This window comes from Cheilinus undulatus, linkage group 3, assembly GCF_018320785.1.
Source record: "Cheilinus undulatus linkage group 3, ASM1832078v1, whole genome shotgun sequence".
Taxonomy (NCBI): Eukaryota; Metazoa; Chordata; class Actinopteri; order Labriformes; family Labridae; genus Cheilinus; species Cheilinus undulatus.
In genome coordinates, this window is record NC_054867.1 from 30,845,418 (window position 1) to 30,863,684 (window position 18,267).

Genomic DNA, 18,267 nt, shown 5'->3' on the forward strand with positions numbered 1-18,267 from the left:
GATTGTGCCATTACCCTTCTTTGACTTACAATCTGCTCTGGACATGAAGTAACTTGCAGGCTTTTGTTTAGTTTACAATATATAAAATGTAACACACTCACAAATAGATTAATCTGATTTTTAATATTCAATTAATCAAAACTTTTTTAAAATCACATTAAATTAAACTGTCAACCTATTCCACTTATGTTGTAGTTGTACTTTCAATTATCATTATTTTTTCAGATACTCGTTCCATTTAGCACTTCCAAGTATTGTTAAGTCTTGTTTTATTTGCGGGTCGCAAACAGTCTTTTTCGGTGCTATTTTCCTAGTACCACACAGGTTTGATAGGAAGGGTAAGGAAACGTTGGGCATCGCCCACACTGAGCTCTGCATTTGGCACCGCCCCCTACTGCAAACTGCAGTGAGGGGATTCTCCACCGACGACAGAACTTTCGTCCAACTTTTTTTTTTTTTAAACGGTTTGATTTTTTGCATTTTTTTCACATTCGACATTTAAATATTTGATTGATGATTTAGAACAGTGTCTGTTGCTCCCTCCTCTCTCGCTCCCCTCCCTGCTCTCTCTCCCTTACACAGCAAACTCACTTTAAACACTGTGATTTGCCTGTGTATTATGTGGATATCAACCACAGAACATAATTGATAATGTGCCAAAATTTGTACCCACAGTCATGTAACAACGACTGGATTAAAAAGTTGATCTCCATCCCACCAACTTGGCACAGTGCTGTAGTGCAAGCTTGTGCCGTATGATGCTATCTGTCAGGATGGATGAACCCAGTGTGTTGTTTTTTTTTTGTTTGTTTTGTTTTTTATCTGGGAGTGAAAGAGGCACAGAATCATCTTCACTATTTTGTCTCTTCACAGTATGAAATGATTTGCCACATTTTACGAATTTTTGCATTGAGTGTAAATAAAAGGCATCGGACTCAGTAGGCAAGGCTTGAGTGCGTGATGGGCTTTTTTGGTAAATGGACCAAAAAATGTATCAGAAAATAACTGACTCAGTGAGCAAAGATCTGTAACATCCATTGTTTCCAAGGCAACAATAAAGAAGTCATGTCTGTTATTGCGGCTCTGTCATGGTTGCTGCCATGACAAGACAAATCCTGTTACCAGTATCAAAGAAGGATTTTTCTGGCTTTTAATACAGTTGAAAATATTTAAGGTAATGTAAAAAGTAATTTTTTTTACTAAGGGGTGTATTGTTTTCTTTGTGTGATTTTCAGTAACAATTATACCTCCGTCTTCTTGTAGGGAGGCTTGTATTTCCTTCAACTCTTTGACCACTATGTCTGCAGTGGAAACAATCTTCTACTTCTGTCAGTGTGTCAGTCAATAGCAATCGGATGGATATATGGTGAGTGATATGGTTATCCTTGAAATAATCAACATTTTTCTCGTTATTTTCTTATTTTACCTTTGTTATTTTCTTTCTGATAAAAACGTTAAAAAATTGGAATACATTATGCTGCATTTACAGTCTGTAGACAAGAGTGAGCATTACCAGGACTTGCCAAATTAGTGAAGCAACAACCATAAGACTGATGTAATTTAGCTGCATCACATACTGTAAGTTATAGGCAGCATTAAGTACACTATATGCACAAAAGTATTTTGCCACACCTGTTTATAATCGAAATAAGGGTTTTTAATCAGACCTGTTGCCACGTGTATAAAATCAAGCACCTAGCCACACAGTCTCCATTTACAAGCATAGTGATACAAAATGGGTTGTTCTGAAGCGCTTAGCGACTTCAAGTGTGGTACTGTGATGAATGCCACCTTTGCAATAAGAGGGTTTATGAAATTTCATACCTGCCAAATATTCCACAGTCAACTGAAACGATAGTATTAGGGCGCATTCACACCCAGGCTGTTTGGTCCGCTTTTAACTAATTCTGGTCTGTTTCCCAGATAGTCCGGTTCGTTTGGAGTGGTGTGAAAGCTCATCTGAATTCTGGTGCAGACCAAACAAGTTAACTCTGGTCCACTTGAAAACAGGGGGTCCCGGTTTGCTTCAAAGTGAACCCTGGTGCGATTTGGTTGAGGTGGGAAAGCAAGGCGGACCAAGTTGTGAATAAAAGGCAGGAAGTGGCATTACGTGTGATGATTTACGGATTTATTTATGTGATTTAAAACACTCAAATACATGTTGGTACCTCCCTTGGCGTCTGTGTAGCTATAGCAACACGTCATAGTCTCTCGTTCACATGTTGGCTCACCTTTTTCTTCAGTGCTGATTTATTCGTGTCATATAAAGAGCGACATGGTGGCTGCTCATAATGCCCCAATGCAAAAGCAGAAGCCCCAACACAACATAAATTCTGTTTTTTCATTGTTTATGTGGAAAAAAAGACCAGCGGAAGGAGATGAATTTCTGGTTTTGTCTTCTTCTACGTCTCCTTTTCCTCTTCATTGCTCTTTGTTTGGGACAACAGCACCACAAATGTATAACAGCTAAACGTTATCAGACGGTTTGGGTCGTCTGACCAAGGGTAATGTGAATGCAAACCAAATCATAGAAAAGGGCTACTATGTTGCAATTTGAGTTCCGAACCAACTGAAACTTGCGGACTATCAGGCGTGAAAATGACGTAAGAAAGTGGAAGCATTTAGGAACAACAGCAACTTAGCCACGAAGCAACTGCTCCAACGCTCTACTGATTCCACAGCTGAAGAGTTCTGAACTAGTTGGCATTAATGTAAGTACAACAAGACTAGGTTAAAACCTAGGCTGGGCTGAACACAACTATCTGGGATGATTGTTGTAATGCTGGACAGCGGAGAGGTGTAACTCTGCCTACTCCTCCAAACAAGGTATCCATAGCACTAGACAGAGCATTAGCCTGACACACCAGATAGGCTGTTTCGTATATCCATTGCATAGATATATTTCACATTCATCTGGGAAAGCTCCCATAGGAAGTGTTTGGGAAGGGCAGGACTTTTTCAAAAAATTCTCAGAAGGTGATTGGAGACAATATGACATTTTGCGCTACATTTGAGCTGACAGGCTACCACTGGCATAGATTGTTTTATTCACAGAGGAGCTCCTCAGTGATTAAAACCAGTCAGGACATGCATTAACCTCTTTTTCTGCCAAGGCAAGCTTTTGGTGCGGCTTTTTGCTCTTGTTTTAAAAGGAAATGTGGTCCAGTTCTGATTAAACTACTGCTTTCCAAAAGCTACATCCAAGCTAACAGCCACTGCTGCAGCAGCCGTTTGATACACAGGCAAACCCCTCCCATGACAATCACAAATCTGTGCAGAAGCAGACCGGGAGAAGAGCGAATACATCTTTTTTGTCACAAAAAGCTAACGTGTCTTTAATAAAGACACATCCAAGTCCGAGCTAATCATGCCTCTAGCAGCCATTGTAGGCCACCTCTCACATAACAACTAGCCCTTTACCCCCATAACTATCACAAACTCATGCCAAAGCAAATCAGCAGAAGAGAGAAAACATCTTTCAAATAATGAATGCTTTTAGTGTTGTTTTACTTCTTTATTTCATACAGAAATGTGGTCAATTTCTAGCACAACTGCTATGCTAAAGCTACATCCAATATATTGTTTGATACATAGGCTGGAGTCCTTGACTCACTGGAGATAGGATCTATTCGTGGTCGCGATGCTGTTTGGTGCATGACTTCCTACACTCTTTCTCCCTGTATTTCCTGTCTGTCTTCAGCTGTCCTATCAAACAAGGGAAAAAGCCTCAAAAATAATCTGCAATAACAGTTTTATCTAATTGTAAGACATGATGTCTAGTGTAGGGACAAAAAGATGTGATTTAGCTAATTTGTCCAGAAAGAGCTAGCAGAGAGCCCAATGTGAGCTGAGAAGAACTCAGATCAGGCGGACCTTAAAAATTGTATTTGCTGCATGAAGTGTTACACTGCACACAGTGTTTGGTACCAAACTTAAAATTTTGAACAAACATAAGCTAGTATAGTTTAACAATGCTAAAGAGATGAACCCTAGAGCCTCTATACATGCCACATTCTTTGGCTATTCCTAGAAAACTTTTGAGAGCTTAGCAAGAAATCAGCTCAGAAAGATCAATTCATTTTAAGGAACATGCATCTTCAATACAAAACAGTTAATACACAAACGCCACATCTAATAAAAACTAAGATTTTTTTCTTCTTGGTCCATGTTTAACTGGATTTTGATAAAAGCCAAATAAAAAGCTGCTCAATAAAACTAAAAAGCCTTTTATTCAGCAGTAGGTCATGTTTTGGCCCCAGGTTAGATAAGATAAACATCACTGACTTGTTGATTAGTCAGAGGGCACATGATGAATAATCAGTTTGGTTCTGACTATCTGAAAGAAAAAATATCTGACAACATTTTAGTAAATGAGGAATGTGATAAAATGAATGTGGCTGTTTTAGGATTTTTTTTTTCAGATGTTGGCATTTAGAAATAAACATTTTTTTTTCTGTGAAACTCTATATACCCTCTCTTTGATTCATAGGTCATCTTTAATGGCCAGTTTTTCCCCTCCATCATTTTTATTAATGCTTATTTAAGCATGATGGACATTTAATCCTCTTGTGGAAGGCTGTTTGCTCTCTCTTTGGCACTCTTTAACTGACTGTGAATGAAAACAAAAGACGCTCTAAACATTCACAAGAGAAAAAATGTCCTTCACATCAACTCTTTGTCAAGAGGGATTTAAACACTGCCTGCCAGGAGTGTGGGGTTAGGGTGAGAATTATTTTAACAACAGCCCACATACTTTTCAATTCCAGTTTAAAGCCCACTTAACTCCTGTTTGTTTTGCATGTTTAGATTTTATATCCCTGTTTGAGTTTAATCTGTTTTGCAAGGCTAATATCTACATGCCTTTTTCAACATTTCTACAGTGCTTTCTTTCCATTTACTGTCATGATGAGGGAAGTTTATTTGTGAGCTTGAAAGAGATCATAAGGTTTAGAGAAGTTTATTTGAATAGTAGAGCATGTTGTAGCACTTCAGAATTCCACATAATGTAATCAAAATATTCACAATGATATGAACACCATTATTTTGTGTAGGTCTGATATTGTTGTAACACCAAGACTGAGACCACCCTAAAATGGCTAAAAATGAAGTCTTTTGAGCACCTTACAGTGAACAACTGAGACAACGGGAACGAGCTGCAACTTTAGCAAGACTCCTATGATTAAACTCCGACTTTTGAATTTCGTCTGCTACTTTGAAATTGGAGGAAAAGTTGTTAGGTGTAAGGCCATCTTAGCCACCTGAGGCAACCATCGAGCAGTAGGGAATACTGACACAACCCTGGTCGTGCTCTAGATGTCCTTGCATAGAACCAGGGACATGGGAAAATAATATGTTAAAAAAATAAAAATGTCCACACCAACTCTGATTTTAAGATTACTGAGACAACTAAGAACTGAAGTTCTATTTATTTTTCTTTGAATCAACAGGAGCAGATCGGCTCTATGACAACATTGAAGACATGATTGGTTACCGTCCATGGCCACTAATGAAGTATTGCTGGCTTTACATCACCCCCAGTGTTTGTCTGGTGAGTAAGTTAAAGTCTCTTTTGATAAACATATCTTAAATACACAGTAGTGAGACAAATACATGTTTTTTCGTTTTGTTTTTTTTTTGTCCTTTTCTTTATGATTCTTTTCTTTAATAATGCCTTTGGTTTCTATCACCGTCTCTGTATGACAGTGTGCTGTTACTGAAAAAAAAGCTTATGGATGTGGATTCTTTGTTCCAAAAGAACAAAAACAAGTACATTTTACAGTTCAAATATCGCCCACTGTGAGATGAGGCAGGGACTGAAGAACAAAGGGAATCAGATTGCAACCAATGTTTATATGTTATAGATTGTTTGAGATCACCAGACAAGAGTCTTCAGGAGTCCTGTACTGAGCTACAAGGCTTGAGCGGTGCTCCTTTATCAGCTTAATGGAAATGGTGATAAACTAGGAGGAAAATAAACCTTGTGGGGTAAGAAACTGAGTAATAACAGGGGTGTGGACCACTAACAAGAGAACCTCTTCTGCAAAATAGCTCTTAAATGTAACCTACAGTAACTAGTTTCTGTTTGAGCGCCAATTTTCTTTCCACCATTTTTTCCGTGATTTAACACACATTTAAAAAGCCAAACTGGTACAAAATGAAGTGTTGCCAGATTCGTGGAAACTGACAATACACAAATGTTGGTTGTTTGTCCATGCCTTAGACAGAGGCCTTTTCTCGATGAGCTTGGTCTCTCTTTGAATGGTTGACACAGTCACACAGAACTTTGGGATTTTAAAAGCGTTTCTCTATTCAGAAATCACTTCTTGCCTCCAATCTGGAGTTGCTGCTGTGGTGTGTCATGATCTGCAAAGAATCTGTATTATTTAGTTTAAGTTTATTTCAGTCACTTTAAACATGCAGACTCAATTACACTGGTAAAGTGAAAATTAACAAGCAATCAAGCATTTAATGAATGCTATTTCAACATTAAGACCAAACAATCAACATAAAGAAATAACAAAACAGGGCCGAAAAGGTGTCGGCTGAAGCCTTTGCTTATTTCACCTACACTTTTTAAATTCATATTTTACTCAGCTCCCTTTAGATTAATATAAACAATAAGATAAACATAAATGAATATACATTCATCACATATAGACCCTTTGTCTATCCAAATTTCAGACACATTTTGTGTTCATACCACAGTTAAATAATTTACAATCATCTTTTTTTAAAATGTTTTAAACCTACTGTGTGTTTGACATTCTTTCATTTCTGTTTTTAATCCATTCCACTAACTAACTCCATAAACTGAAACACATCTTAGTTTAACATTTGTTCTGCTCTTTGTTTTTGTGAATATACAGCTCCCCCTCAGTTCATACTCATACTCTCGAATCTGAAACAACCTCTGGATACAGTCTGGTAACATCTTCTTGTATGGCTTGAACATCAGTGAAGCCATTCTCAAATTTACAAGTTCACAAAATTTGAGAGCCTGTAAATTTAGCAACAAATTGTTTGTTGTTTCTTGATAATTTATGTTTATGAGCCTTACCGAAGCAAAAAGACTGGATTTGTGATTGTTTTATATGTTCTTCCACAAACTTCCACACAGTAAGTAATGTATGGATGTATGAAAGATCAATACAACATACGTAGTGAAGTTAAATAAAGAACATGTTTAGTTTTATACCATATAGTGATAGACTTTGATATTTTAGTTTTAATCCAGTTAACATGAGGTTACCAACATAGTTTGTAATCTATGACGACTCCTAAGAATTTATTCTCATAAACTCATTCTATGTAAGTATCATCTATCATAACTTTTACCTTAGTATTATTTTTCTGATTTCCAAATATCATGTATTTAGTTTTATTAATATTTAAAGATAATTTATTGACACTGAACTTACCGCTGTTTCCAGAAGCTGGAAGGTTTTTACTGGAGCAAAACAAGTTTGTGTCATCAGCAAACAAAATCAAATTAAACAATTTTGACACTTTACAAATATCACTGATATACAAAATAAATAATCTAGGACCCGGGACTGATCCTTGTGGGACACCACATGTGATCTTTAACATGTCAGACTTGTTATTACCTCCACCAAGGAGGTTATGTGATCAGGTGGGTTTGTTAGTAACATAACTCAAAAAGTTGAGGACGTATTTTGATGAAATTTTCAAGAAATGACAGAAATGGCATAAGGAAGAACTGATTAGATTTTGGGAGTTTGGGAATTTTTTTAAGGATTCTGGACTATTGGGAGATAGGGCTAATGGCAAAGGTCTGCGCTGTTACCACTTTACACCAGGAGATGGCGGACATGAGTAACTTTAATCCCAGCAGCATTTTGGGTGTGTTTCTATTCAAAGTTTTGGAGTTTATAGAGTTTGAAAGATGCACTCCCAGTCGAGGAGAAGAGTCGGAACGTAACAGAGAGACAGAGAATTGTAGCGAGAATACTCACAATGCTGGGAGGAATAGAGGAATATTTACCCTCTGCCATGACTTCCAGTCGTCCATTGAGACTATGGGTGAGACTGTCAGTGCATCTGTTGACACCAGCAGGCAACGCTTCCACCATGACAGTCCACCTGTAGTGAAGCCAATACTTTCCCTCACCGTGTTCCTACCCCACCGGGGAGGGAGTAATCAGCGAATGCCATGGTGGGGATTCATGGAGATGCATCCAGGAATTTTTTAAAGGATTCTTCACTATTGGACGATATGGCTAATGGCGGAGGTCTGCACTCTCCGGGTGCTTTTCTAGTTGTTTAACTGCACGTACTGATGTCTGTTTTCCAGGTAGCTGCTGAGCCATTTATGTGCTATTGCTCTGAATCTAAATTTTTGTAGTTTAGATAGTAATAATGTATGGTCTATTGTGTCAAATGCTTTATTACCTAATGTATATTCTTTATTGTCTTTTGCTGTGGATATTCATTCTGTGAAGTCTATGACTGCCATTGATGTGGAACAGTTTGATCTGAAGCCATATTATTATATATTATATAATTTAGAATATAAAAGACAAAAGGGCAGATTCACTGAAGAATAGCACAGCTTCCTTACTCCTATCTCAGCACAGAAGACACTTGATGTTTTTTAAATAGAAAAATATCTGTGTCTAAATTATCAATATCAGCTTACATGAGTGTGGAAATAGCAGCATATTTAATACAGGCAAAAAAAAAAAAAAAAAAAAATCCAATATCATGCATTCCTATTTATAACTATATAATTGTCAGTCAGCTGAGACATTTTGTCTCTTCTGCTCTAGCATAGAGCCAAAGCCTGCTTGAACATAAATATTGAAGCTACTCCACAGAACTTTTGATACCAAAAATCCTGTGGAATAGGGATAACCAAAATCTGCTCATTTTCTGGACAGTTAGTGTGTCTTTGTAAAACCAGCTCCAGGCCCCTATACCAGGCCAATCACATTTCACAAATTATACAAAAATTCTTTTTTTTTTTTTTTTTGCACAAGTGCATTGTCATGTTGAAACATGACAGTGCCTTACCCAAAAAGGTTATTAATTCAAAATGTTTGCAGAAAAATTAAAAAAAATTGGCCTCATCTGAAATAAGCAGTTTTATTACAAAATATCTACTCACAATAAGAGGACATAAGAGGTTGTGCACAGGAAGGCTTAGAGTTGTCTTTTCCACTTTAGTGTTAACTGAAACAGATCAATCAGAGTTTCATATTGTGTACACTTGAGTTATGTTTATGTACATTTAATATTTAACAAGTGTTAAAGGGTAGCTTAAACTAAAACAGATGATGTGAGCATTTTTAACTATTCCATGTTTTCTGTAATTTTAAGTAACTATGATGTAATCCTACAGTCTTTTAATTGTTGTTGTTTTTTTTTACAACTGTTGTTGCTAGTATGTTATATTTATGTAATTTGATGTTTTCCTTCTACATTTCTTTATTTTTCTACAAGCCTAACTAGGGACAGGAGATGGAAAACTAGCAATAGCTATGATCTCTACATGTGAAACATCAGTTACTTATAGCTAGTTTGTAACAGGCTGAATTTGTACTATGTAATTTGCATTGTCCCAGTCAAACACACACATTTAAAAACTGTTACTTACACAATAATCTCAATTTACTATGACCTCACTGATCTTACAGAAACTCTATCAATTCCTCCATTAGGGTACCTTCATCTTTTCAGTCGTAAAATACAAACCACTCAAGTTCAACAAAACCTACATCTACCCAACCTGGGCCTACGCTTTGGGCTGGTCTCTTGGCCTCTTCTGTGTTCTCCTGGTTCCTCTATGGATGATTTGTAAGATGGCTCAGATGAAAGGGACGATGGGGCAGGTAAGTACTCAGAAAAATAAATAACAGAGGAACATTGTAAAAATTTTCAAAGTCCTTTAGGATTTACAACTTAAGGTTTTTCTCAAAGGTGGAACATAAATTATCAAATGTATTAAAAATGAGCTCAGAGATGAGGCTGCTCTTCACAGCATGATTTACAAGCTGCTTGTTTTTAAGAAGGTACTATCTTTTTCTCATTGACAAACCAATTGGCATTATTCCTAAACCTGACGTTGGATGGAGGGGGCTTCAAAATTATGAAGAAGAAGTCAGATCCATATCTCTATATTATAACACGTTTATAGCCCATAGGCCACCCTGGCTGATAGATTTGTAAAATTTACTTCACAATGAACAAAAACACATTATGTAACTGGCTGTTAACTTTCAAAGGAGGAAGTGACATCAGCTAACAACAGACTGTACTGAGATGAACTGCTCAATGATTTTATTTCGTTGTAGCTTTAGTAATTCCCTTTCAAGACTGGTGAGGTCATGGGCTCCTATATTTGCCCTGCTCAAAAAAAAAAAAAAGAAAAAAACAAGCCAAGAAAGAGGTGAACTACTTTGTAACAACCTAAATCCAAAATTCAGTCACACATAGATCTCAGTGTTTTCACATATTTACAGCAACCTTATTCCAATATATGTAGTGTGTTTAAACACAAAGTTTGGATACTTTACAGGGACTTTGAAAAGGACAACTGGTATATCACTGAGATCATCTGGCCCAACATACTAGTCAAGGACATACAGCTGCATGCTACTGTTGACTTAAATATTCCTACAAGCACCAATGATGCCTAAGGTTTAAAAAATTGGGTATAAAGGGCAGGCTCTGTTAAAAGTTCCCTGCAAGTCCCCAAACCTCGTTTTATTCCCCAAACATTATTTAACAGCCAAGTCTGTTGCTCCGCAAGCAAGATCGTTTAATTCTATTTTCTTAAATTATTGATAAATTGCATACTTTCTAAAGAACTACTTTGTCATTTTAGAAAAAAAACAACAAAACAAGTACAAGCTAGATTACTTGTTTTGTGCAACCTAACAGTGCCACAGTGTTAATTCAGTTGACTAAAAATGTTCCTCGACAGCCTTTTTTTTTCCAGGACAAAAACTAAACTAAGACTAGGGCTGAACAATTTACAAAAATAATCTACTTGTGATTTTTTTCCCCAATATTGCGATTGCAATTTCATATGCGATTAGGTTCCTCATCTTATGTATTTTTCAACAAATTCAAGCAATAAATCATTCTATATTATAACTTACATTCAGTCCAGAACACAGTCATCTTACATTTTACCATTTCATTGCAAAATGGATATGCAGTTTTACTTGGCATAGAAGGCGTGTAACAAGCTTTAAGCTATAAAGGTGGAGGCTGGGGTGGAGGTGAAGTCTTGTCAGCAGCAGCGTGGTGCATCAGCATAGATGCAAGCAAAGATTAGTGAGAAGTACCTCATATTATAATGGACCACTTTGTTGACTATTGAATGTTTGCATAATGTGCATTAAATCTCTGCTGCTGCAAAAAGTAAATATTTTAAACTGGTATTTTGACACATTTCAAGTTAAAAAAATATATTGCAACTTCTGCAATTTGTAAATTGCAGCAGACCATATTGCTATTCGATCGAATTTGCAATTAATTGCCAGGCCCTAACTAAGACTAACCAAAAATAGATCTTTGACGACTAAAACTGACAAAAAGTATGGTTAGTTTTCATCAGGATGACTGAAACTAGACAACAATTTAATTTAATTTCATCAAAATCCATATTTCTCCACTGTGGGTAAATCTGTCAAATTACAATGTATATGTAGCTATTCTCCCTCTCAGCATTAGAGAGCAGGGACCCCTGGTTTGGCAGGGTGCATTGAACACACTACCATGACTTGGTACCAGATTTAGGCAAGAGAATAAATACTTGGACTAAAAGTAAAGACTAAAAAGTGAGGACTTTTTATGGACTAAACCTAGACTAAAACTAAAAAGGGTAGAAATGACTAAAATGTGACTAAAACTAAAAGACATGTTATCAAAAGACTAAGACTAAAATTAAAAATAGCTGTCAAAAATAACACTGCAGTGCCAATCCTCAAAAGATAGTCATTCTATATATACAGGAAGTTGATTCCATTCTTTGGGACCACTGCATTGTCACAGAAAAGATATTGCAGCTTGGAGCTTTAGCAAAACGGTTAAATTAGCATTAAATTCTAGCAAAGGGCTAAATACAGCATTGTCTACCACTAGCATTCAGCACCCAATCATATCAAAGGAAAATTCCCTGCAGGATTACTCTAAACCTCATTATGGTGATTCAAGATGATGGAGTCAGTGAAGGGGACCCTCCTCATGTATGAATAAAGTAATGGAATTACAAAGGGCGTATTCTAGGTAAATAAAACTTTTTTTTTTCAGGTGATTAAATTAAATTCAAATGTAGATATTCATAGACATTCTGTACCTTTAACTGTTACTATGTAGGTGTAAATGTATTAAAATGGAAATGTGTTATTTTAGTACACTCTGAGGGGTAAGGGCATGACTATATGTAAAATATTTTATAACACTTCACCCAATTGTTATTCAGACATTTGTTAACCTCATGGTGGCGTTGGAGTACAACTCTAGGGATGAGGGATCTATGCATCACCCTGTGTTGTTCAGCTGTTCTCCTTTTTATTAAAAATATGATAAAAAATTCTATTTTCTTGCAACATAGGAAGAAACCGTGAAGGAGTGCTTTCATTGTTTCTGTTGTTTATGTTAGGATTTCTTTATTTGAATCATGTTCCTAATTACTAAGTGAGAAAAGCTGCATTGCACCTCAGTATCTGGACTGACATGGACTTGTGTTGACACACTTTTCCTGCAGAACCTCAGACAACTTTGTCGCCCTGAAAACAAGACACACAGCACAGCGAAGCAACCAGAACAGTACCCTCTGAACCCCGACAACACCCTTAGTCCTGCTGCCAATGAATACAAGGCAAGTGGGGGAGCTGAGATGGAGATGCAAATGTGAGATGATTTTGATCATGTTTTGAATATAATGTTTTATCTCTCACTGAAGTTTTACAAGCTATTTTTTAGGGACGTATGACAGGCAATATATTCAGAAGACTTCCAGCTCCAATAGTTTACCATATCCAGTCTGCATCCAGGACAAAAAGCATTGAGTCTTGTCTTATGGTTAAATGTCTCTGATCTACAGCTACATACAGTATTGAAGCTTATTAGCTCTCTGAAGGACACTTACAGTCAAAACAACATTTTAATGGTTATGATTAAGATGATCCATGTGTCTATGTTTCAGTATGCCCCCTTCATAACCTGATATCCTCAGGCCTGGAACTCTCCAGGTCATTTTAGGGCACGCCCAAGGCCAATAATCAAGAAGTGATGAACAAAATGCATCTGCATACTTGCCATGGACCTACAAACAGTTAAAGCCGTGGTGACGTAGGATTGTTTAGTTTGTAAGTATTTAGCAGTTTTTGACAATTTGATTTACGGGTTGTTGAAAGATACATTAATGGTTGAAACAGACTTCAAATTCAAAAGCAATACAACAAACCCCATGAAGTAACGCAACAGGAATGTGGTGCAAATGATCGAATGCTGAATCAAATGTGTATTTGCGTTGCCTTTTGTGGTAACTGCATTTTATTTATGCTGTTTGTAGCATATTTTTTTTGTGTGCAACATGTTTCAGTTACTGAACTTGTTTTGGATTATTGCATTTGTTTTTTAATTTGTAGCCATTTTCAGCATTGCAGTGGGTTTGGCCTCGTCAGCACACACGGTTGTAAAATAATCTCATGAACAAAATGAGATTATTTATTTTTGGAGAAATTATATGGAATTGTTGGTTTTCTACCAGCCTGATGTAGGTCCAACATTGATCCATATCAGTAGCAGGCAACTGATAAGTCACAGTAATACCCCACAGCTTTTTATCTGTCTACTTTTCATATCACACACATCCCAAACAAGCTCACTGCTTTTGGTTGGTTTGATCAGTGCCAGGATAGGTTGGCTGGATATCTGGAATGTGGGCCAGACGCATCTGCCAGAGCAAATAATTCATGAGCTTGCAGATTGTCTGGTTCCCAGGCTAAAGATCAGGAGATCCCAGTCTTGATTATCAATGTCAACAAAATGCTCTGACTTTTAACTCTGTAAAAGAATTACAAAATTTAACTGCTCCTTTAAAAGATATCATCATCAGCAGGTGATGTAGTAGTTCTTATTTTATGGCTCTATATGCAATCTGTACGTTTTACCCTGAAACTTTAATTTGGTTATGTTTTTTCTTTCAAAAGAAAATCCTTCAAATTTCAGTGATGACCATAAGACAGTGTCAGCTACAAAGTGCAAACCACTTGTGGCATGCATACATTTCTCTTTGCTTTGTCAAAGACGTGAAGAAACATACACTTACAGTTCTGTCTTATGCGTTCCAGGGGCCGTATTCATTAACATCCTATCCTCGCTTAAAAAGACCTAGCAAGGAGTCCTTGCTTAAAAGTGATTTCATAACACTCTTATATCAACTCCAAGAGAGAGAAAAGGACAGAAACTTTTATCTAAGTGAGGGGGCGGGCTTACCCTGTTGCTGGGTATGACACGTTCTTTTGTAAGCTGTGATTGGTTGATTCAAAAAGCAGGAAAAAACAGACTTTAAAGTGAACAACCTGCAAAGTGTTTTAAAATACATACCTCTGTGCTGCTCTCCATATTGCTGGTTCTGTCAGTGTGTGAAGAGACTACTCATCACTAGTTACATTCCTGACATGCCTGATCTGAATAAAAGGGCTTCATATAAACACTTCATTCGGAATAGAATTCTCTGATCCGATTCATTAGGAATCTCTGTTCAGAGCAGTATGTCCCAAATGTATGTGGGGCAAGACATGACATATTTCTGCTTTACCATTCCCGGAGCAGAAATGGTAAAGCAGACACATTGCTGGAGCAAAACAAAAGTGTTTCTTACGTACAATAAAGGTCAATTTTTAAGTAAAACAAAGTAAACAAACAAACAAACAAAAACAAACAAACAATTTTTGTTTGGGACGAATGAAAAAATAAAAATCGAGATTTTCCGAAATTCCTCCGAGTCTCTCCCTCTGGGACACCCGTAGTTAACACCCCCCCCCCTTCACCACAGAGACGCACACACAACAGCATGGCTACCGGCGCAAATCCTGAGTTTCGTCTCATAGGAACAGTATATTTTCGTCAGCTGTTTGGAACTGGTTCAGGTTTGCAGCTTCGGACCATGAACAAACCAGAGCACCCGCAATATTTAGTTTAAAAGCTGTGGAAACTTGTGTCAACATCTCAAAGACATGCAGCTGAGTGGCGAAAGTGTGTCTCACTACGGAATTGACAAGACCGCTAAATCCATCAAATGTGTTTAAACTCCTGACTCGCTCAATAAGTCCATGTTCAATCATAGAAGCGAGCTGTGACGTTAAATGAGACAAAGATGAGTGTAGAGACGCAGCTGTAAACGCTGCACTTCAAAGCACCACTGCAGACGCTTAGTTGAACAATGCTAAAAACGCTACTTCTGACAATTCATTCACAGTAAAAGTCTGCAGATGTTGACATTCATTGAGGACTTTTATTGTGAACGCCCCCAATAGGAAAAAAACGTGTAGTCAATTGCTGCTTGACTCACCTCAGCATGACAGAAATGAAACCTAAACCTATAGGAGCAGTAACACAATAGCACATACACAAAGAATAAAAAAAAAACACCTTTTTCTCATGTTATGCTCAGACATGAACTCTGTATGCCATCATATGTTTCTGCAAATAATTGCAGCCTTCTGTGTTTATGTAAACAACTCTCCTTACAGTAAAAAAGTGCATCTTTTGAGACCAAATTACAGCTTGTGCCTACCCAAGGGGAAAATTCAGTTGGTATTTGCTACATTTAATTCATAAAATAAAACATGCCTTTATTAAATTTTTGTCAATTGTGTGTGTTTTTTAAACAAGGATAAGAAAAAAATGTTTAAAATCGTAAATCGATTTTTTTTATAAGAAAATCAGGGATTAGATTTTTAGGTCATATCGCCCAGGCCTATGAGAAAGTCTCAGATTGACTGAAATACCTGCTTAAATATTTTTTGTCTCCTCCACTCAAGTAAAATCACAAAAGAATACTCTCAGTAAAAACTCCATTTTGTCTTCTACACTCCTTTTTCGTGCTAGTTCTTTCCTTGTGTACCCTTATCTTTATTTGTTCATGTTTGTTTTTTTTAACCAACCTACTTATTTAGTATCTAATGTAAATTGTATTAAGCTGTCACAGACTGTCATTGTTTGTGTTAATGCCTGTCTCTCCATTCAGCTATTTTCTCCTCTGTTTAAAGAAATGCCTGCTACTCCTCGCGATTTTCCACCTCAGGAGTTTTTTAGGGGTCAGGATGTTTTGGGAATAACTTTTATCTTCACCAACATCCAGTCTTAAATTTAAGGGGACATTCAAAACTCATGATTCTAAGAATTTTCTTAGAAATTTGTCACTAGGAGCGACTCTTTGGAGTAAGGAAGCTTTGGGTGTACGACCCCTAGTCCATGTGTGAAGCTGCAGATCACACCAGAAAACCTGGTGGTTGTTATAATCAGAGCACACCGTAATGTTCAAAGCTGACTGCCACTTCAGATCAATGTTTTTTCATTTCTTTGTTGTTGGAAGTCCCTCTTCTTGGAAAGCCTCTGGTACAAGTCTTAAACTGTATGTCACTTATGTATCCCACAGATGCTGTAAGACTCCAAAAATTCCTCACATTTTCATGTTGGGCCATAAAAAATACATTATGTTTTTGAAAAGTGAACTGGCATCTCCAGTAAATTGAACAGCTCCCATATTTTGTTTCTGAAGCCAAGTCCCTTCTGACTGAGTGACTGTTGCCCCCATAGGATGATATCAATATTAAAACAATATATCTGTGTCTGCCTTGAAAAATGACTTTATTTCGAGCTGGTATCTGTTAAATGTTTTTTCTTCCTTTGCTCTAAAAACTCCCTGAAACTTAAAAAAAAAGGAAAATTTTAGTTCAGACAACAAAATATCCAATTTACAGTTAAAACCACTTTTGTCCTCTGAGGAAGAATCTTTCTTTTTGGAGGCTTTTCTTTATTTATGCCCTGACTTTCTACTTAGAGGTTGGATGAAAGAGGTTAAACTACTATTTATGCTCTTAGATTTTATAAATATCTCAGCCATCCCAGCCAATTAGATCCAGCTTATTAGGCTTTATTGTGCACTTTTCACTCAAACAGATTTTGATGCTAAGCTATAAGTTTTATACCCTCACCTATGATGCTATTTTCCGATATTCTTAGCTGTAGCTCAGACATTACATTTGTTTATCTTTGGCCTTTGAACTTTGTAGTACTTTATGTTCAATATACTGTATATTTCAGATTTGTGTGTGTGTTTGCAGTCAAAGTACAGTTCAGAAAATACACATCAGTGTTTCAATTGTGATTGTGATTTTGTTTTCAAAGTAGACTGAACTTGTCAAACTTTTGATTGCCATATGATCTCCTCAGTAGCAAAGACTGCTGAAGCACATAGGTAATGAAGTATTTACAACATTGACATGACATGAAAAACCTCATCGTTCAGTAAGAGATACTTTTAACTAATAGCCTTAATCCAAACTCAAGCGCTGGATGAAATAAAAAATAAAGCCTGCAACAGTTTTCCTACTCACATGTTCAATAAATCTATCCATCCATTATCTATACCACTGGTCCTGTGCACAGATGGAGCCAATCCCAGCTGTCATTAGGTGAGAGGTAGGATACACCCTAGATTAGTTGCCAGCCAGACAATCATTGTTTTACGAGTCTTCCCACAGCTTTTGGAAATAAATTCAAACATGTTTTGACTTGCACTACAATTATTTTTGCCCGGTGTTTCGACTGCTGGCCCAACTGTTTTTGTTCTGTCGATGTTGTAAAAATGCTGTGTGGTACATAACTGACTGGATTCTTGGCAGTATTAAAAGTGTAGATGACTGAAGGTGATTAACCATCCTTGCATACAGTGCTTAACAAATTTAGTAGACCACCTGTCATAAAAACGAGAAAACATAAATATTTTTAGAAATCTTTCAAAAACTTGTTTAAAACTAAAAACTAAAACTAAAAACGTTTACCATTTTCAACAGGAATGAGGAATTTCAAACTGAATTCACCTTTTTATACCCAAATTTGAGCCGGCTCAGTGGGCTTCTCTGAGAAGTCAGAAATGAATCAAGCATAACATTCAACCACTAAAACTCATTTTTCTGTTCAGGAATGCAAGTAAATAACTATAATTTGACATATTTATCAAGAAATAATAATGTGCTTTACTATTTTTTTTCCATTTTTTGT

General features: G+C 36.8%; 1 protein-coding gene across 1 annotated transcript in view; it reads left to right on the forward strand.

Moving 5' to 3' along the window:
* Positions 1-18,040, forward strand: part of LOC121528634 (sodium- and chloride-dependent GABA transporter 2-like) — a 38,769-nt gene extending 20,729 nt beyond the window's left edge. The window contains exons 12-15 of the mRNA XM_041816153.1: positions 1,264-1,366; positions 5,448-5,548; positions 9,681-9,851; positions 12,737-18,040. Of these exons, the coding sequence (XP_041672087.1) occupies positions 1,264-1,366; positions 5,448-5,548; positions 9,681-9,851; positions 12,737-12,886 (525 nt within the window). The 3' untranslated portion in view covers positions 12,887-18,040. The remainder of the gene's footprint in view (positions 1-1,263; positions 1,367-5,447; positions 5,549-9,680; positions 9,852-12,736) is intronic.
* The last annotated feature ends 227 nt before the right edge of the window (positions 18,041-18,267 follow it).